Below are 21,696 nucleotides of genomic sequence, written 5' to 3'. Positions count from 1 at the left end.
AAGCTGACCATGATCGAACATACTGAATTAAATGCAAACATTCCCCAGTGCAGTCAGAGAACTTTCACCCTTCACTGTAAAAAGTAATTTAATAACAACTTTATGATTATAATGACATTTCATAGGATAATTGAAGGCTAATTGGAGATTTTGTTTTGCCACCATTCTCTATAAATATAAAGTAAATGTAAAAAACATTGGACAGATTACTTTAATGAAAAGTCAGTTATGTATTCTCAGAGCATCACTACTGCTATCACTTCCAGATAGATATGATCCCTGTGCTTATTCTTTTAAGAACAAAAAGCACTTTTGACCACAGCTAGCCCTATTTGTGAAGGAATTATAATCTCTATAATGAATGATTTTAATTGACTCAGACTATGGGCTGGACTCTCCCCTACCCGGCGTGACGGAGGGTCCCGGCATAGGGGAGTGGCGCCAACCACTCAGGGGTCGGGCCTCCCCAAAGGTGGGGAATTCTCCCCACCTTTGGAAGCCAGCCCCGCGCCGGAGCGGTTGGCACCAGAAGACTGGCGCAGAAAATTGGCGCCCCCGGCAGCGGGGCTGGCCGAAAGGCTTTCGCCGGTCGGCGCATGCACCGGCAGTGACGTCAGCGGCCAGTTGCCGCTGACGTCACCCACCGGCGCATGCGCGATGTGGGTTTCTCTTCCGCTATGGCGGAGGCCGTGGCGGCCGCGGAAGGAGAAAGAGTGCACCCAGGGCACTGGCCCGGAGTCTGAGCGGGGGGCCCCGATCGCGGGCCATGCCACGGTGGGGGCACCCCCCGGGATTCGATCGCCCCCCCCCCCCCCCCCAAGGACCCCGGGGCCCGCACGCGCCGCTGATCCCACCGTTACAGAGGTGGTTCAAACCTCGGCGGCGAGAGAGGCCTCCCAGCGGCGGGACTTTGGCCCATCCGGGCCGGAGAATCACTGCAGGGGCCTCGCCGATCGGAGCGACGAGATTCCCGCCACCGGCACTTCCCGGGTGGCGGAGAATCTCTGCCACGGCGGAGGTGAGATTTTCGGCGGCCCCAGGCGATTCTTCGACACTGCTGGGGGTCGGAGAATTTCGCCCTATATTGCTATGAATTCCATTATTCTGTGAACTGATAAAAACTAACCTTGTTCTGAACATCACAGCAGGATCCATATTAACTGAAGCCATACGGCCAACATGACGGATTTCTTTGGCAATCATCCGTAGCTTTTCGAAATTCACCAAACCTTCCACTTTGGAATCATTCCCTAAGGAAGGAAAAATAAAATGACTCCTGACAAGGACAGCCAGATAAACCTCTATTTTACATCAAAATGTCTAATTTACTTTCAGAGAATCCAGGTGAAAGACCAAGGCCCTATTAGGAAATTTCAATGTTTTAAAGTTATAAGGGCTGAATGAGACTGCATACATATATTGATTTCAATACTAGGGATGTTGGTAGGAGGAAGACTGCACTGACCATAAACCAGTATAAACTATTTTAAAATGTATTTTATTCCAAACACGTTCGAAAGTACAGATGCATAAATAAATCGAAGTGCATTCTTCACATCTCAGTTCATAGTTTGTACAAGATTTCCCCCCCCCTCCGCTCCCACCCACCCCCATGACGAATAATTCCTCAAACATGGTCATGAACAGTCCCCACCCTGTCTCAAAGCCCTCCGCTGATCCCCTCAATTTAAACTTAATCTTCTCCAGCCGGAGAAAGTTATACAGGTCCCCCAATCAGGCTGCCACCCCCAGCGGCATCACCGAACGCCATTCTAGCAAAATCCTTCGCCGGGCAAGTAGAGAGGCAAAGGCCACAATGTCGGCCTTCCTCCCCTCCATCAACTCCAGAAGGGCAGTTGAGTAGGGGGTCTCAGGGAGGTTGGGGGGGATGGGGTGTGTGCGTGTGAGAGGGGGGGGGGTGTTAGGAGTTGACATTTCCCATGGGTGGGGCATGTGGGGTACCCACAAGCTTACTTAGAGATCAAGGCACCCTTTCAAAATGGTGGCCCGATCTTGGAGTTCAGCTCCCCAGTACTGAAAAAAATTCTACGTGTGGGCTAAACCAATGAGAAACTCCCCAGGCCCCAAAAAAGTGACTTAAGTGTCATTGGATAGCAGTGGGGAACTCGCCGACAGAGCTGGCAGGAAACTCCCTGAAAAACTCACTACAAGTTAACTGCGACATTTCTCCATTGAATTCCACTAATAAATTGTGGCTAGTGCAGCAAGTCATGGTGGACAACAATGTATAAAATACAGAGTATTGCTAGTGTGGCATAAGGTAGTTATTACAAGTCTATTGAGAAATTAGCAGTTGATATAATGAAACACGCTTAGTGCATGTTCAATTTATACAACATCCTGGTAAAGAGATGTATGCTATAGATAATCTGTATATGGCCGCACGTAGGGTAACAAGATGCAACAAATCTCTCTCGAATTTGGCATATTTAGTTTGGAATGTAAAGAGATTGGTGAAACACAATATAAATAAATGCTAGTGCAAACTGAGCTAATGTAGCAATTATTCGGAAATCAAGAGAATGGTGTGAAGGCAGCAGTGACACATCAAGGAGAACAAACTACAAAAATAGAGCCACCATCACAATTAAAAAAAAAAAGAGCTACCTTCATGCAGGAATGTTAAATCTTTCTTGATCACTGGGAAGAGAGGAATAATGGGAGGCTGCAGGTTCTCGTTGTTGAGAACATTGCGGTATTTAGCCATATTTCTGGAGGGATCCAAGAGGTCCTGAAGGTCCTGAAATAACTTCTCATATTTATTTGGAAGTTTTTCCCAAGTATTCCGCAGTCTTGCCACCGGTGCAAGATATAAACCACTAGATTTTGTGTGCAGACAAAGAAAATACAGTAAGTGTTACTTACAACATTTAAATTGGTATTTTAAAAAGTAAACCATCAACTTAACATATGTTGCCATCTAATATATTTCCTTAACTAAACCCCAATATTTCAAATGTGTTTCTCCCCTCTTTCGTATGAACCATTAAATATGTGGATGGCATTATGGCTTGAAACAAAGACCATGGTTAAGATTCAATTCATACCATCAACGGCCAAAGCTATTCAGCAAAAGGCGTGGCATATATTTATAAACAGGAACCCTAATTTACATATGGAGCATCAAGATCCACAGCACAACCTATACCACTATAATTTCATAGTTTCCAAGATAGATTAAAATAAATGTTACATTGTTGAACTTCAAGCAGAAAACAAACATTCTGTTTGCATCATCCAGCACTAGCTTTAATATTGTTGACAATCTTGATCCCCACTATTCTTTTTCAACAGAATTCAGGTAAAACAGTAATGAAGGTTAATTAACATCCTTGGGGAGACTTCCGGTTGCGGCTATGACCAGCTAAGTCGCACGTTTGGCTGCTCCTGTTAGGAAGGTGTTTTCGGGCCGATTGGAGGGCCCCTAACGGCGCTGGAACGGCAATTCCCGGTGGGGGAAGGTTCCCAGAGGAGAACCCCGAAAAATTTATGGTCGTCACCCGAAGTGGGGCAGGAAAAAAAGCGGCAGCAGCTCCCCGAAAAAAGCGGGGGAAGAAATCCAAAATGGCGGCCGGCGGCGCACCCGAGGACTGGAGGAAATGGGCGGAGGAGCAGCAGGCCGTTCTCCTGCGCTTCTTCACGGAGCTGAAAGTGGAGCTGCTGGAGTCGATGAACGCGACGACCACCAGGCTGATGGGGGCACAGGCGACCCAAGAGGCGTCAATTCGGGAGCTGCAGCAGGAGATGACTGTGAGGGAGGAGGAGGCCACGGTCCTCGTGGGAAAGGTGGAGGTGCACGAGGCACTCCACCTGAGATGGCAAAACCGATTGGAGGAGATGGATACCCGCATGAGGCGGAAAAACCTGAGGATCCTGGGCCTGGCAGAAGGGCTGGAGGGGTCGGACCTCCAGGGGTATGTGGCAGAAATGCTGGGCTCACTGATGGGGGCAGGGGCCGTCCCTTCGCCCCTGGAATTGGAGGAGGCCGACAGAGTAATGGCCAGGAAACCAAGAGCAAACGAACCCCCGAGGGCGGTGCTGGTTCGGTTCCAGCGATTCAGTGACCGGGAGAGGGTGCTGAGGTGGGCCAAGAGAGAGAGGAGCAGCAAATGGGAGAACTCGACGGTGAGGATCTTTCAGGACTGGAGTGCGGAGGTGGCAAAGCGGCGGGCCCGGTTCAACCGGACGAAGGCGGTGCTGCATGCCAAGAGAATCAGATTCGGGATGCTGCAGCCAGCGCGCTTGTGGGTGACCTATAAGGACCAGCACCACTATTTCGAGTCCCCGGAGGAGGCGTGGGCCTTTGTCCAGGAAGAAAAGCTGGACTCGAACTAGAACTAGGGGATACTTGGCGGTCGTTGCCGCTCTGGTACTTTAAGCTGGACACGTGGCTTTCTTTTGGTTGGATTTTCACTTGGCCGTATTTTTGGACCCTTTTTGTTCTCTATACCAGTTTTTTCTCTCTTTTTTCTGTTATTTATGATGTTATGTTGGGAGGGCGGGGTGGGGGGGGGGAGTGCCGGGGGTATGTGTTTCTTGTGGGGTTTTTGGTTGTTTTGTATTTATCGGTGTGAGATCGGGGACGGGGGTGGAACTGAAGATGGAGGGGCGGGGAGGGGCAGGGCGAAAGCGCGGGCTTTCCTCTGGTTTCCCGCGCACGGAGCAGAGGAGGGAGGGGGGTGGGAGTAAGGGGCGTGGTCAGCAACGGCTCCCTTTCCCGCGCTGGAGCGGGGTCAAGGAGGGGTGGTAAGGGGGGGGGACGTCCCCCATGCCGGGAGGAGCCGGAGTGTGGCAGGGGCAGCCGGGTCAGCGTAAACCAGCTGACTTACGGAAGTACTATGGAGGGTGCATCGCGGCTAGGAAGGGTCCTAGCCTGGGGGGGGGGGGGGGGGGGGGGGGGGGGGGGGGGGAGGGGAGGGGGGGAAGGGGGGGGCCACCGGGTTGCTGCTGAAAAGGCCAGGGAGGAGAAGTTGAGGACTGGAGGGGTGGGGGGGGGGGCGCCATCGCCATGGGGAGCGGGTCAGAAAGGGAGGGCTGACTCGGGGCGAGCAGGTGACAGGATATGGCTAGTCGGCAGGGGAAAGGGGCGGGCTGCCCTTCGACCCGGCTGATCACTTGGAATGTGAGGGGGCTGAATGGGCCGGTCAAGAGAACAAGAGTAATCTCGCATTTGAAGGGACTGAAGGCGGATGTAGCAATGCTACAAGAGACCCATTTGAAGTTGGCGGACCAGGTCCGCCTGAGAAGGGGGTGGGTGGGACAGGTGTTCCACTCAGGACTGGACGTAAAGAACCGAGGGGTGGCGATCCTGGTAGGGAAGAGGGTGTCGTTCGTGGTGGCGGAGGTGGTGGCGGATAAAGAGGGTAGATATGTCATGGTGAAGGGTAGGCTGCAGGGGGAGAACGTGGTGATGGTTAACGTGTATGCCCCGAACTGGGACGACGCTGGCTTCATGAGGCGCCTACTGGGCCTCATTCCGGACCTGGAGGCAGGGGGCCTGATCATGGGGGGGGGACTTCAACACAGTGCTGGACCCCGTGTTGGACAGATCGAGTTCAAGGACGAGTAGGAGGCCGGCAGCGGCAGAAGTGTTAAAGGGGTTTATGGAGCAGATGGGAGGGGTGGACCCCTGGAGGTTTGGGAGGCCGAGGGCGAGGGAGTATTCCTTTTTCTCCCATGTCCACAGAGTCTATTCTAGAATTGACTTTTTTGTATTGAGCAGGGGACTGATCCCGAAAGTACGGGAAGTGGAGTACTCGGCCATAGCGGTCTCAGACCACGCGCCACACTGGGTAGATTTGGAAATGGGGGAGGTGCGAGACCAGCGTCCGCTGTGGCGCCTGGATGTGGGGTTGCTGGCGGATGAGGAGGTGTATAAGAGGGTCCGGAAGAGCATTGAAAGATATCTGGACATTAATGACATGGGGGAGGTGCAGGTGGGGATGGTATGGGAGGCCCTGAAGGCGGTGATCCGGGGGGAGCTGATCTCCATACGGGCACATAGGGAGAGGAGGGAGAGACAGGAGAGGGAGAGGCTGGTGGGGGAGCTTCTGGACGTGGATAGGAAATATGCGGAGGCACCAGAGGAGGGGCTGCTGGGGGAACGGCGTAGTTTGCAGGCTAAGTTTGACCTGTTGACCACCAGAAAGGCGGAGACACAGTGGAGAAGGGCGCAGGGCGCGATTTATGAGTATGGAGAGAAGGCGAGTAGGATGTTGGCGCATCAGCTCCGCAAGCGGGATGCGGCTAGAGAAATTGGGGGAGTGAGGGAGAGGGTTGGGAACATAGTGCAGAAGGGGCCAGAAGTAAATGGGGTTTTCAGAGACTTCTATAAGGAGCTGTATCGGTCAGAGCCGCCGACGAGGGGAGGGGGGATGGAGGGCTTCTTGAACAAACTGAGGTTCCCCAAGGTCCAAGAGGAGCTGGTAGAGGGGCTGGGGGCGCAGATAGGGTTAGAGGAGCTAGTCAAGGGGATTGGGCATATGCAGTCGGGGAAGGCGCCGGGGCCAGACGGGTTCCCGGTGGAATTTTACAAAAAATATGCGGATCTGGTGGGCCCTGTGCTGGTGCGAGCCTTCAACGAGGCATGGGAGGGGGGGGGCTCTGCCCCCGACAATGTCGCAGGCACTGATCTCTCTGATCTTGAAGCGGGACAAGGACCCCGTGCAGTGTGGGTCATATATGCCTATCTCGCTCCTGAATGTGGACGCCAAGCTGCTGGCAAAAATCCTGGCTACCAGGATAGAGGATTGTGTGCCAGGGGTGATACACGAGGACCAGACGGGTTTTGTGAAAGGGCGGCAGCTTAATACGAACGTGCGGAGACTGCTAAACATCATCATGATGCCGGCAGTGGAGGGTGAGGCGGAGATAGTGGTGGCATTGGACGCGGAGAAAGCATTTGATAGGGTGGAGTGGAAGTACCTGTGGGAGACGCTGGAACGGTTTGGATTTGGGGAGGGATTTATTAAATGGGTGAAGCTGCTCTATTCGGCCCCGACGGCAAGTGTAGTGACGAATGGTAGGAGATCGGAGTATTTTGGGCTCCACCGGGGGACCAGACAGGGGTGCCCCTTGTCCCCCCTGCTCTTCGCACTGGCAATTGAACCGTTGGCGATGGCACTGAGGGCTCAGGGGGGTGGAGAGGGCTGACAAGGGGCGGGGAGGAGCACCGGGTATCGCTATACGCGGACGACCTGCTGCTATACGTGGCAGACCCAGAAGGGGGAATGCCGGAGGTGATGGAACTGCTAGCAGAATTCGGGGTCTTTTCGGGGTACAAGCTAAACTTGGGTAAGAGTGAGGTATTTGTGATACACCCAGGGGACCAGGAAGAGGGAATCGGGAGACTCCCGTTGAAGAGAGCAGGAAAGAGTTTTAGATATTTAGGGGTGCAGGTGGCAAGGAACTGGGGGACTATCCACAAGTTGAACTTCTCCAGGCTGGTGGAACAGATGGAGGAGGAATTTAAAAGGTGGGACATGGTGCCGCTGTCGCTGGCGGGCAGAGTGCAGTCCGTTAAAATGACGGTCCTCCCGAGGTTTTTGTTTTTATTTCAGTGCTTGCCCATCTTCCTCCCTAGGGCCTTCTTCAAAAAGGTGACGAGCAGCATCATGAGCTACGTGTGGGCGCACGGCACTCCAAGGGTGAGGAGGGTCTTCTTGGAGCGGAGTAGGGATAGTGGAGGGCTGGCATTACCCAATCTTTCGGGGTATTACTGGGCGGCTAATGTATCGATGGTGCGCAAGTGGATGATGGAAGGGGAGGGGGCAGCTTGGAAACGAATGGAGAGGGCGTCCTGTGGCAACATAAGCCTGGGGGCCCTAGTAACGATGCCATGGCCGCTCCCTCCCACGAGGTACACCACGAGCCCGGTGGTGGCGGCCACCCTCAAGATCTGGGGGCAGTGGAGGCGACACAGGGGGAAGTGGGAGGTCTGATGGAGGCACCGTTAAGAGGGAACCATAGATTCATCCCGGGGAACATGGACGGGGGATTCCAGAGCTGGCACAGGGTGGGCATCAGGCAGCTGAAGGATCTGTTTGTAGATGGGAGGTTTGCGAGCCTGAGAGAGCTGGAGGAGAAATTCGGGCTCCCCCCGGGAAACGTGTTTTGACATTTGCAGGTGAAGGCATTTGCTAGACGCCAGGTGGAAGGGTTCCCCTTGCTCCCCAGCAGGGGGGCGAGCGATAGGGTGCTCTCGGGGGTCTGGGTCGGAGGGGGGAGGATATCGGACATATACAAAGTAATGCAGGAGGCTGAGGAGGCATCAGTAGAGGAGCTGAAAGCCAAGTGGGAGGGGGAGCTGGGAGAGCAGATAGAGGATGGGACATGGGCTGATGCCCTGGAGAGGGTTAATTCTTCCTCCTCGTGTGCGAGGCTTAGCCTCATTCAATTTAAGGTGCTACATAGAGCCCATATGACGGGGACAAGGATGAGTCGGTTCTTTGGGGGTGAGGACAGATGTGTCAGGTGTTCGGGAAGTCCAGCGAACCATGTCCATATGTTTTGGGCATGTCCGGCACTGGAGGAGTTCTGGAAGGGGGGTGGCAAGGACGGTGTCGAGGGTGGTGGGATCCAGGGTCAAACCAGGATGGGGACTAGCGATTTTTGGGGTTGGGGTGGAGCCGGGGGTACAGGAGGCGAGAGAGGCCGGGAGTACTGGCCTTTGCGTCCCTAGTTGCGCGAAGAAGGATACTGATACAGTGGAAGGATGCGAGGCCTCCAAGCGTGGAAACTTGGATTAATGACATGGCAAGCTTTATCCAGTTGGAAAGGGTCAAATTCGCCCTGAGAGGGTCGGTACAAGGGTTCTTCAGGCGGTGGCAGCCTTTCCTCGACTTTTTGGCTCAAAGATAGGGTGCAGAGGTCGCAGCAGCAGCAACCCGGGGGTGGCAACAACGGGTGTGGTGGGTTATTTAAGGTTGTAATGCGGGCAAATTTGTTCGCAGTTCATGTTTGATGTTAATTGTTGCTTTGTTTGTTTTGGGGGGGGGGGGGAGGGGGAGGGACAGCGCGCGCGGGGGGTCGGGCGGGGGGGGGGGGGGATATTTGTTGAGAGGGAATATTTTGTAATAGTCTATGGTTAGGTGGGGTAAATATTTTCATGTAAAAAATCTCTTCAATAAAAATTATTTAAAAAAAAAATAAAAATTAACATCCTTGGCCACAGTCACTTTCAGCAAGCACAGAAGATTGTCGGAAACTTCACTTGCAAGTCTAACCCACTTATTCTCTTGCCCCTTCAATATTCCAGCACTGGGACTACAATTTAAGTACACCCGTCTTGTAATTGAAACTATTTAGATATCCAAATATTACAAATTATCTCAGAGATTCACTATTTGTATAAATCGTTAAACTCTCCTCCTAGTACGTTTGCAATATTTGCACTATATACACAAACCACTTTTGAATGCTAACCATAAATATTGCGTTTTAATGTTCGCCAGCTTTTGTTACTATTCAATACATCATTAAGATTTTTAAATGCATAAAAAGCATAATTTCCCATAGAAGGAAACATATTTGCATAATCAAAGCTGGTTTACTGTGACTCTGTAAGTGAAGAATTACAACCCTAAGTTTATTTGAGTTAGTCATCATTTGAAGGAAAATATGTTCCTTATCTGATGAATGGTACCGAAGCTTCACTTTAGAGTCAGCTGGAAAGAACAGTGACGCATTTTAATTTTCTTTCACCGAATAATCTTAATACAAGACTGCTATTATAATTTTACAGTGGTACAATGCCTTTCCATCTTCTGTAATATTTCCACTAATATATAATGAGTTGAGAAAAAATAAGGGAACAATCACAGATGTTGGTTGCAACTTCTACAAAATACCATTTTGATGAAAGTTCATTTTTATTTAATTGCTCCTAGCATTGTGATGTGCTTTGAAGTTGCCAGGATAGCAAAGTGAACTCCTACATAACACATTTGAAAATTATACCTTTGGCTGCAGGTTTTGTCTGTAAGCATGCAGATACCATGCAGTAGAAGCTTAATTTCAGGCTAAGTAATATATCAAGCATGAGTCATTTTCTATTTACTACCTCTTCCTCATTTACACATTCTCCCAAACCCCTTCTGTTCTTGCTTTCATCCGTATAGTTGTATTGGTTGGTTCAGTACTGGCCCATATTAACCTGCCTTTCATAACCATCTCCCTCCGTTATTCAATAAAGCCTTGTAAGGAATGTAAATGGTCACATGAAACACCTAGTGAATTGAAAATAAATATTCATTTATGCCAGTAAAACATAAGAAGGTTGAAGAAAATAATGAGGCCTTGTGCCCCTACATAACAGCCACCTTGTTAAATGTTACTTTGAGATTGTTAGTTAAAGCCAACAGCCTTTGCTCAGTTTTATATCCTGCACATAAAGTAATTTTTGTGTAATGATAAGACTTAAATTCCCCTTGCTAGTTTGAATGGAAACACACAATGTTTTCATTCATATTTCAGTTTTGTGCTGCCATTTTGTATATTAGCTTTCTATAATTCGATACTATGTTTTGCATTTTCTAATAAATGTAGTTTCATTTGCTTCTTGTTTGTGCATTCCTTTTAGCAGGGTGCATGTTAGGCCTTTCCATTAATTGCGTTTTAAAGTGATCTATAAAACCCCAGCAGAAAGTTTAAGATCTGCAATCCCAAATTTAACATTCCTACATGGTCTCAACACTTCACCCCCCCACCTCCCCAGCCAAACATATTCTAGCAAAATAACTGCAATCACACCAACCGTTTAAGAATTAGCCATTCTTCCAACACTGATCCCCATCTGCAATCCTCCCTTTCCTATAACATTGGCAGCTTTCAGCCCTCTAGACCCGATGCTCTGGAGTTCCCTTCCTAAACCCCTCTGCCGCTCTTCACCGTTCTCATCGTTTAAGACTCCTTAAAACCTTCCACTTTTTTAAAAGCATTTAGTTGAATTTTCTCCTCCCTCTTTTGGGTTGGCATCCTTCTTTAAATTCATTCCCATGGTGTGGGCTACCAGCAAGGCTGACATTTATTGCACATTTATAGATGCCCTGAGAAAGTGTAGGTCTGGAATCACACAATGGTCAGACTGCTCAAGGATGGTAGGTTTCCTTTTGGTGAAGTGTCTTGGGATTTTCTTTCAGATTAAAGTTACTATAGAAATTAACATGTTTTTTGCTGTAGAATTTGCCTCCAGAATCCCTATTGCCATACATCTCATGATATTTCAATCAACTTAACCTTCTCTGCTGCATGGCAGATACTTCAATGCCATGTGGCTGAATACGAGTTAAAACATTCTAAATGCACAATAGTGGGGCACACTTTCAACTGAACTTCAGAAAACAAATAAAAACAGAAAATGCTGGATAAACTTGCATTATTTCAGATTTCCAGCGCCTACAGTACTTTTGTTGGATTGTATGCCATAATTTAAAATGTATTGTACTGATGTTCCATTTACAGCAAAAGGTTTTGACAAACTTACATTCACTATTAGAATTTTGTCATTCCTACTTTGAGTAAAAGAATTAAAAGTGAATAAAAATGCTTTTTAGAAGGGTTGATTTTATTGCTATATATTATTTACCTGATAATTGCAAACATGGAGTTAAAGTTCTTGCATTCTCGACAGTGTAGTGCCATCTTGATAAAGTGTTTAATTATCTTCATTCTTTTTAATTGGTTTGACTCTTTAAGGATCTCTGTTGCAACCCAAAATGTTTCCTGATTGATAATGTTCTCAAACTTCTTCAGATTGGTACATTCAGTTTTTGCCTTAAGTTTGAATAAGTCATCGATGTACTCTGTGGGTTCAATATTACGAAACAGTTCAAAGTTCCTCATGGAGAGCTGGGTGGCAACTTCAATCATGCTTAGTTGTAAGAGTGTGATATGACTCTCCCGAAGCAATTCCTGCGCATCTTCATCTGAGCACAGTGTCTCTGTTTCCATGTTATTCTTCAGATAGTACCTTGAGAAGGAAAAAGAATCACTAGCTAAATGGAAAAGAACACAGTAATCACACTAACTTAACACTTGTTCCAGTGTAAAATAATTATTTTCAATTTATTTCATACCAGCTAGCAATTAGTTATCATAGAATTTACAGTGCAGAAGGAGGCCATTCAGCCCATCGAGTCTGCACCGGCTCTTGGAAAAAGCACCCTACCCAAGGTCAACACCTCCACCCTATCCCCATAACCCAGTAACCCCACCAACACTAAGGGCAATTTTGGACACTAAGGGTAATTTATCATGGCCAATCCACCTAACCTGCACATCTTTGGACTGTGGGAGGAAACCGGAGCACCCGGAAGAAACCCACGCACACACGGAGAGGATGTGCAGACTCCGCACAGACAGTGACCCAAGCCGGAATCGAACCTGGGACCCTGGAGCTGTGAAGCCATTGTGCTATCCACAATGCTACCGTGCTGCCCACACAGCACTGTAGCATTACGATTCCTGCCATTTTTTGAGCTACTTTCAGGTTAGTAATAGAGTAGAAACAGAACTTCCCTTGATGCTTATCGCTGCACAAGTTCCTTTGAAATCTCTCACATCACTCACCATTAGATCCCAAAACAGATTTGCAACTGTACATTTTTATGTGCAACAACAGTAGCAATAAATAAAAGCAAATTACTGCGGATGCTGGAATCTTAAACGAAAGAAAAATGCTGGAAAATCTCAGCAGGTCTGGCAGCATCTGTAGGGAGAGAAAAGAGCTAACGTTTTGAGTCTGATGACTCTTTGTCAAAGCTAACAGACAGAGAAAGTGGGAAATATTTATACTGTGGAGTGAGAATGAAAGATGAGTCATAGCCACAGAAACCCAGGGAAACTGGGTGCTAATGGCTACAGAAACCAAGGGGAAAGAGTGTTAATGGCAGTCCCCAGAGAGAACAAAAGATGTGAAAGGTCAAACAAAGAGGAGACAGGGTAAGGAAAGGTGGATACCAATTTGGGGGGGGGGGGGGGGTAATTAAATATATATTAAGAAAGAAAGAAATGGTAAAAGACAGTTAAAATGAAATGGTATGAAAACAAATGGGTCGAGGTGGGGAAGAGCCGATCATCTGAAGTTGTTGAATTTGATGTTCAGGCCGGAAGGCTGCAGCGTTCCTAACCGGAAGGTGAGGTGTTGTTCCTCCAGTTTGCGTTGAGCTTCACTGGAACATTGCAGCAGGCCAAGAGCAGACATGTGCGTCTTTTGTTAAAATGGCAAGCAACAGGAAGGTCAGGCGCCTGAATGCACACAGACCGAAGATGCTCAGCAAAGCGATCACCCAGTCTGCGTTTGGTCTCTCCGATATAGAGACCACATTGGGAGCAGCGAATGCAGTAGGCCAAATTGGAAGAGATGCAAGTGAAATGTTGCTTAACCTGGAATGAGTGTTTTGACCTGGGATGTTAAGCATGGAAGAGGTAAAGGGGCAGGTGTTACACCTTCTGCCACTGCATGGGAAGGTGCCATGGGTGATGGGAGAGGTACTGGGTATGGTGGAGGCGTGGACTAGATTGTCTCAGAGGGAACGGACTCTGCTGACAGAGGGAGTGAAGGGAAGATGTGTTTGGTGGTGGAGTTGGGGAAAATGGTGGAGGATTATGCTTTGGATACGGAGGCTGGTGGGATGGAATGTGAGAACGAGGGAGACTCCATCCTTGTTCTGGGAGGGAGTGAAGGGGGCGAGAGTAGTGGCGTGGGAGATGGACCGCACACTTTTGAGGGTCCTGCCCACAACTGTAGGTGGGAAATCACGGTTGAGGAAGAAGGAACACATTTTCGAAGCACCATTTTGGAAAGTGGCATCATCGGAACAAATGCAATGGGGGCGAAGGAGTTGCGAGAAAGGGATGGAGTCCTTACAGGGTGTAGGGTGCGAAGAGCTGTAGTCCAGATAGCTGTGGGAGTCAGTGGGCTTGTCTATTGCCGGAAATGGAGACAGAAAGATCAAGGAAGGGAAGAAAGTGTCTGAGATGGACCAGGTGAAAGTGATGGAGGGGTGGAAACTGGAAGCAAAGTTTTTTTTTGTAAAATATTTTATTCTCCATTTTCACATTTTCTTCAAAATTTACACCCCACCCACAAGCAGTAAACGGTAACAAATACAAAGTTAATTCCCTTATCAACAACATCGATCCCATCACCTCAAACAACAACCCCCCCGGCAATATAAGCATCAAATAAAACAAACCCTCCCATGGCGAGACAATCAAAGGAGAAAAAAACGAAAAAGGAATCAGGAATCCCCTATGGTCACCGTTGACTTATAGAGTCACCCCCCCTAACATTCAATGCCATCCAATCCCCTGAAGAGTACCGTACATGACACCCACACATTGCAAGCCCTCCCTGATTCCTCCCCTCCGCTTCCTCTTACAAAACCCCATCCCCAACCTCTGTTCCTTCCCCCCATCTTTCCACCCCGGCTAGACTCATCGGAACCTGTTTTCCGGGCTCCGATGGACGCAGTCCCTCCCCCCACCTCACGCCCGTTCACTGGCCGGCTAAAACCGGCCAGCGTGGTGGCCCCCGCCCGGGTCTCTTTCCCCCTTGTCCGGTCCCAGGAAAACCAAGAAATCCTCTTTTGCACACAAACCCCGCATACACACCCAAGCCTCAAAGAACCATCATTGCAAGCAAAAGTCCCATCGCTTCCCTTGTCCAAGGATATACGTTATCCTAACGTTAGCTCATTTAGCACATACACCAACCGCAGTGAGAAAATACAGTTACATGAGGCTACATCGGTACATGACCACTTCTCAATTCAGCCAGTCCTTCTGCCTTTGCAAACTCCTCCGCAGCTTCCGCCGTCCCAAAATAAAAGTCCTTGGATTTGTAGGTCACCCTCAACTTAGCTGTGTATACTATGCCGCAACGCTGCACAGCGCCTCCTTCACCCGGCTGAAGGCAGCCCGCCTCCTTGCCAGCTCCACCGTATAGTCCTGATATATGCGTATACCAGCTCCAGCGCCACCGCTTCTGCTTTTCCCGACACACGACCTTCTCCTTCACGCTGTACCTCACTCTCCTTAAGCACAGGCCTCCACAACCGGTGAACCCGATCCAGTTCATATCAGGAGGGGTCATCCCCCTCCCCCAATAGCTTCGCCAACATTGTGGAAAAATACTCAGTCGGCCTCGGGCCATCCACGCCTTCGGGAAGACCCACAATCCTCAGATTCTGTCATCTGGATCGGTTTTCTAAGTCGTCCATTTTGGCTCGCAGATCCTTGTTGATCTCTATCACCTTCCGCATTTCCTTCCTTATCGAGGTAATTTGATCACTATGCTGCAATAATGTCTCTTCCACTTCCTTCAGCGCCTCGCCTTGCTCCCGCACCTCCGCCACTGTGCTCAATACCGCCGCCCTCACCAGGGCAATCGCCTCCTCCACCAGCACTTTCAATACCGTCCCCATCCCTTTCCTCATCGCTTCCATGTGCTTTGTGAACTGCCTTTCGAGTTCCGCGGCCATCACCATAGTAATTTCTTCAGCCGTGGGCAATGCAGCCTCCCCTGGTGCCCCAGCCTCCACTTCCCTTGACGTCCCCACGGTGACCTTTCCACTCCCCGACGTGCTTTCAGCTGCTTTTTTCACGGCCGCTTAAAAAAATTTTTTTTTAATACTTGTTTTCGACATTTCTCTGCACTGTGCCTTTCCCTGCTTTTGCCGCCTCTGCAGCCCCTGGGACCGGGCGCTAATCCATGAAAATGCCGTTCCCGAACAGGAGCCCTCCAATGTGCAGCTGCCTCCCGCCCGCCGTCACCGGAAGTCCGCTGGAAGCGAAGTTGATGAATTTTTCCAGGTCCGGGCGAGAGCATGACACGGCACCAAAATAGTCATAATAGGTACCATAATAGGTAAAGGAGTTGTGGGAAGGGGCCTAGATATGCCTGGAACAAGGAATGTTCCACATACCCCATAAAAAGGCAAGTGTATCTAGGACCCATGCGGGTACCCATTGCTACACCTTTAATTTGGAGAAAGTGAGATGAGTTAAAGGAGAAGTTGTTGTGAGATAGAACGAGTTCAGCCAGACGGAGGAGAGTGGTGGTGGGTGGGAATTGTCTGGGCCTCTTGTCGAGAAAGAAGTGAAGGGCTCTCAGGCCATCCTGGTGTGGGATGGAGGTGTAGCAATAGGTTGTCGGATGTTGACAACCTTCTCCATGGTGATTTCCCAAACTGAGTTTGAATTGCATGAAGGGCAGGCCCAAAATGTCAGGAAGTAAATGATTCCATGAGCTTCCAAGCATCTAACAATGGTCAACCCCTGAACAGATGGCTGGGAACAAAATAAATAACTTGAGGAAAAGAAAACATGAGAAAATGAATTTTAAAAAATGAAAAGGAATACACTAAGGTGATGACGGTTTTGACGCAGAGGTCGACTTGCTGCAATGCTTGCATGTATTGCCCCTATAGATAATGCCTCAATTTAACTTCAAACGTGATGTTTTCTGAATGTAACGCAAGGTAAGCCATCTTATTGCTTTCCTTGAAAGAATAGATTTTTGCAATTTAATCTTGTTTACCTGCCACTAAGTTGAATTCGGTCAGCAAGCTTCGACAGCTGATCTGGAAGTCGTCTTTGTTTGATAACACCTTCAGGAGTGACGGAGACTTCACATAGCGAGTACGATTCAGGAGCAGCAGTCACTGCAAATTCTCGAAGCGCCTGAATTACCACTTCTTTTGCAGTAGTATCTCTGCTGATCATTAAGTAGCGACTTTGTTGGTCTGCCTTGAAAACTCTTAAAACTTGATCTGGTAGCTCTGTTAAAAAAACCCAAAGTAAAATGAATATATGGCTAGACTAAAGGAAGACTACTTTATTATTAAGATTGTACAATGATAGAAAATCAATAGGCAGGAACAAAACAGCTGGTTCATCAAGCGTACAATATTGTACATTAGACAACAATATTATAGTGGTTTCTTCTTGTTTATTAGACAAAGACTATATCAACTTGTAAGTTAAAGGCACAGTGAGGTAGTGGGACTACGTATTCAATAAAAATGCATAATTTAGCTGTTATTTCTACCAGAGTCCTGAGCAGGGTTACTTTCTTTGTCCCTGAACTCATTCCGTCAGCCTGAAAATTGAGGTTGGATGGGAATATTATTCATTTACAAATGAATGCTGGTCCAACACAGGGTAACGTTCAGACATTATATTCAATCAGGCGTCTTCGGTCAATGACCGTGCCAATGTAAAATCACATCACAATTTCTATGGCCACAAAGTGTGTTCCTCAGGGCATACTTTACAGTTATTTGTCTGAATACCTAGCCTGAGGTGATGCCACAAGACCCTTGAAGCTTTCAACAGCTATTGGGATTTCTCCAGAAGTTGGAGGAGCGGCTCCACCCGACCACATACCCAGAAGGTAGCCAGACAGGGTTCAGAGTAATTAGCAGCAGCCAGGGCGAGCTTGGTATCCCGGTTACCGCTTTCTGCACCAACTGCTGCGCTGCCTGCGCCATCTTTAAACAATCCTTAAATGGACATTAATTGACCACTTAAGGGCCTCAATTGGGGTAAGGGTGGGCAGGCCAGTCATCAGAGGAACTTTATGAGCCCCCACAAACTGCAAACCAGCTGGCAGAGAACATAAAATTCTAGCCTTTGTGTCAACAGCACATGAAACTTTCTGTCCTATTTTCCCTGCTCCTCTCCAAGTCTACGGCAGTAGACTCTGCTAATGTACATGAAGAGTTGAAATTTCTGAATTTAACCACTTAATCAACTAAACAAGTCAGAAACAGTTGGGGCTTGTACATTCAGGTGCAAGTGAATATTTAACAGCAAGATAAATCTTTGTTACTGCTAACAACTTGTCTGGCACTGAAAATTTACAAATGCAGAGAGTGTAATTGCCATGAATTGTTTTTAAAACTTATTAAAATATTTTTCCTTCTGTCCCTTGTTTTTCTCTAAATGCCTTTCTATATCCTTTCTCTCACTTTATTTCACTTCCTGTACATGATTTTACATTGGTATAGACATCCTAATTTATATTTCCTGCTTTAGACTGTGTATCTCAGCAAGGATACTCTAAACTGATTGGATGAAGAGACATGCTGCTGCTTGCCTCACCCACACGTCACAGGTCCCTGTAGAGGATGCCCCACTAATCTCCAAATAACTATAAATTGCTGCAGAAATCCACAAATATGTGAGAGTAGTGTAAATTTAGTAAATGATGAGTGCCACTCCTTTTCTGCTGATCATAAATAAACCCAGTCATGGGCAGCACGGTGGCACAGTGGTTAGCATTGCTGCCTACGGCGCTGAGGACCCGGGTTCGAATCCCGGCCCTGGGTCACTGTCCGTAAGGAGTTTGCACATTCTCCCCGTGTGTCTGCGTGGGTTTCACCCCCACAACCCTAAAGATGTGCAGGACAGGTGGATTGGCTATGCTAAATTGCCCCCCAATTGGAAAAAATAATTGGGTACTCTTAAAAAAAAAAGTAAACCCAGTCAATGAAAATTTGCTAATAGTTTTTTGCGGTACCTCCTTGCAGTTTTAGCACATTATGATCTGCGTTTAGTAAAACTGCTTTTAACCACACAGGTGAAATCATCTAAATTTAAGACTGTCCTGCAACTTAAATTTGTCAAATGCTTTTGCAGATGACGGATAACGAGGTAGATAAAAGTTCGTAAGATAACAAAGAGCTGCTTGAGGTCATATTCACCGGAAGAACATACAGGCTAATTCCATGATTTAGCACTCAAACAGAGCATGCCACTTGGAAAATCATGCACCGTGTGCCTGTGGTTTCCTGAAATGCACTCAGTGTTAGTAGTGCTGCTTGTTGGAAGTCAGATTATGAAATTATTCTTAGAATCTGAAAGGTTATATTCCTGACAAGTAGAGTAATTTTTTACTCTCGATTTGTTTTTCTCTGCGAGATGGGATATTGGATAGATATAGCCAACTGCTTGCAGAGAAAAAACATTGGCAAAGAACTATTATTGTTCTACTTTACCGGCTGATCCTGGCAATCACAACCTTTTAACCTGAACCAAAAGTACACGTCATAGCAAAGCTTCTCTTCTATCAGCTTCCTTGCATCTCACAAAAACTATTTTACTACGTTACTGTAAGATTTCCATTTAACCATCACATTGTTCTTGAATGTCGACTTCAGAATAGCAGGGTACTATGTAATAATGTCTATAGGCAACTGGATAGACCACTCAATCCTTTTTACTTGAGACCAACAGTGGAGCAAGTGAGAATAAATGTCAGTCAGGGGTATAAAAGAACATTGTTAGCATATTCCCTTCGAACCAGGATGTCAAGATGGCTGCAGTGATTATTTTGACAAGGTTAGGGTTGTTATACAAGTAATTTCCTTATTGTACAATCAGCTGTAAGGTAGGAAAAAAGCAATTTCAGAAATGCAATTCTATTTTATTTTCTGTGATTATACAACTATTGTAACACTAACTGTACCTAATGGCTTTAAGTTAATTCATGTGTGAGAAAGGGCAAGTCTGAGCACCACTGGCAGAGGTCAGTCGTGAACCATAGTGCAGTGGTAATGTTCCAGAGGACGGGACTAATGCTCTGGAGATGAGCATTCAAACCGAACATGGCAGTTGGTGGAATTTAAATTAAATTAATAAATGAATAAGATCCTAAGATCATAAGAAACAGGAGTGGGAGTAGGCCATTGGGCCACTTGAGTCTGCTCTGCCTTTCAATAAGATCATGGCTGATCTGGATGTGGCTGTAACTAAATTTTCTAGCATGTCTTTCATGACCCTTGTCGGTTAAAATCGGCCTAACTCAGCCTTGAATATATTCCCAGTCTTCACTGCTCTCTGGGGAAGAGAATTCCAAAGTCTGCGTACACTCCAATGGGTATAGGCCTAAACTGCTCAAATTTTCTCATAAGACAAACCCTTCATTCCAGTATACCAGATGGGTTTTTACAACAATCAATGATATGACGTTTAAGGGGAGTCTTGACAAATACATGAATAGGACGGGAATAGAGGGATATGTACCCCGGAAGTGCAGAAGGTTTTAGGTTATTCGAGCAGCATGGTCAGCGCTGGCTTGGAGGGCCAAAGGCCTGTTTCTGTGTTGTACTTTTCTTTGTTCTTTGCTAGTTTCATAGTCATCATTATTAGCTTTCAATTCCAGATTTTATTAATTGAATTTAAATTCCACCAACCGCCATGGCGGGATTTGAACCTATGTCTCCAGAGCATTAGCTTGGGTGTTCAGATTTCTGGGCCAATGATATTACCACTGTATCACTACACAATATGGTCTCACCAAGGCCCTGTACAGCTGGAGCAACAATTCTCTACTTTTATAATTCATTCTATTTGCAACAAAGGCTAACATAATTTGCCTTCCCGTTCACTTGCTCTACCTGCACGCTAGCTTATTTTTGATACAGGTCCACAGCCTCTATGCTCTAGGGCTATATCTGAGGAGGGTACCGTGAAGATACAATCTGGAACACCTCTCATCTCCAATTAAGGGGCAATTTAGTATGACCAATCCACCTACCCTGCACATCTTTTGGGTTGTGGGGGTGAGACCCACGCAGACATGGGGAGAACGTGCAAACTCGACACAGACAGTGACCCGGGGCCAGGATCGAACCCGGGTCCTCGGCGGCATGAGGCAGCAGTAGCAATATGACAACCTGACTCAATTGCCACATCACCATGGCGCAGTTATCACCATTCCTAGATTTCTAGGATTTTTGCAACCTCTCTCAATTTAAATAACCTGCTTCGCTGTATCTTCCTGCCAAGGTGGACAACCTCATACTTTCCCCACATGATACGTGATCGGCCAAATTTTTGCCCACTTACTTAACTATAAATCCCTTATGTCCCCTACACAACATGCTTTCCTGTGTTATCAGATAATCCAAGTCATGAATATAGATCGCAAATAGTTCAGCATCCAAGGTATTAAGGAGGGTGTCGAAAAGATTACAAGAAATGTTTCAGAGGTAAGGGATTTCAGTTATGAGGTTAGATTGGAGATGATGGGGTTGTTCTACTAAGCGAGAAGTTCAGAGCAAATCTTAGAAACATGTTTTCAAAATTATGAGGAGACTGGACAGATTAAATAGGGAGAAACTGTTCTCATTGGCGTTATATTCAAGAACCAGAGAACACGGATTTAAGGTGATTGGCAAAAGAGCCAGAGGTGACATGAGGAAAAGTCGTTTTATGTAATACCCGATCAAATGCCTTTTGGAAATTCATATGCATATCTTATGGGTCCCCATTATCCATCGTTCTTGTTACTTTCTTAAAGTACTCGCTAACTAGTCTATAATTTCCTGCTTTATATCCTTCCTTTCTTGAAAAGAGGTGTTACAATTGGAATAAAAAGCTAGATTCGACTTCCGGTGGCGACCATGAGCTGAGTGGTCGCACAAAAGATGGCTCTCGGGCAGCACGGTGGCGCAGTGGTTAGCCCTGCTGCCTCACGGCGCTGAGGTCCCAGGTTCGAACCGGCTCTGGGTTACTGTCCATGTGGAGTTTGCACATTCTCCCCGTGTTTGCATGGGTTTCAAGGTTCGAACCGGCTCTGGGTTACTGTCCATGTGGAGTTTGCACATTCTCCCCGTGTTTGCATGGGTTTCAACCCCACAACCCAAAAGATGTGCAGGCTAGGTGGAT

The 21,696-nt window shown here is 47.3% G+C and overlaps 1 protein-coding gene across 14 annotated transcripts in view; it reads right to left on the bottom strand.

Annotated features, from left to right (window-relative positions):
• The window catches only part of rapgef2 (Rap guanine nucleotide exchange factor (GEF) 2), a 562,209-nt gene that overhangs the window by 78,543 nt on the left and 461,970 nt on the right, over positions 1–21,696 (bottom strand). For all 14 annotated transcript variants that reach the window (XM_038792314.1, XM_038792318.1, XM_038792316.1 and 11 more), the window contains 4 exons: positions 16,562–16,802; positions 11,606–11,989; positions 2,629–2,840; positions 1,127–1,250 (listed from right to left, as the gene is read on the bottom strand). In XM_038792314.1, the coding sequence (XP_038648242.1) occupies positions 1,127–1,250; positions 2,629–2,840; positions 11,606–11,989; positions 16,562–16,802 (961 nt within the window). The remainder of the gene's footprint in view (positions 1–1,126; positions 1,251–2,628; positions 2,841–11,605; positions 11,990–16,561; positions 16,803–21,696) is intronic.

Source organism: Scyliorhinus canicula, chromosome 3 (assembly GCF_902713615.1).
Source record: "Scyliorhinus canicula chromosome 3, sScyCan1.1, whole genome shotgun sequence".
Taxonomy (NCBI): Eukaryota; Metazoa; Chordata; class Chondrichthyes; order Carcharhiniformes; family Scyliorhinidae; genus Scyliorhinus; species Scyliorhinus canicula.
Note: the sequence above shows the minus strand (reverse complement) of the source record. Positions and strands in the feature narration are given on the sequence as shown.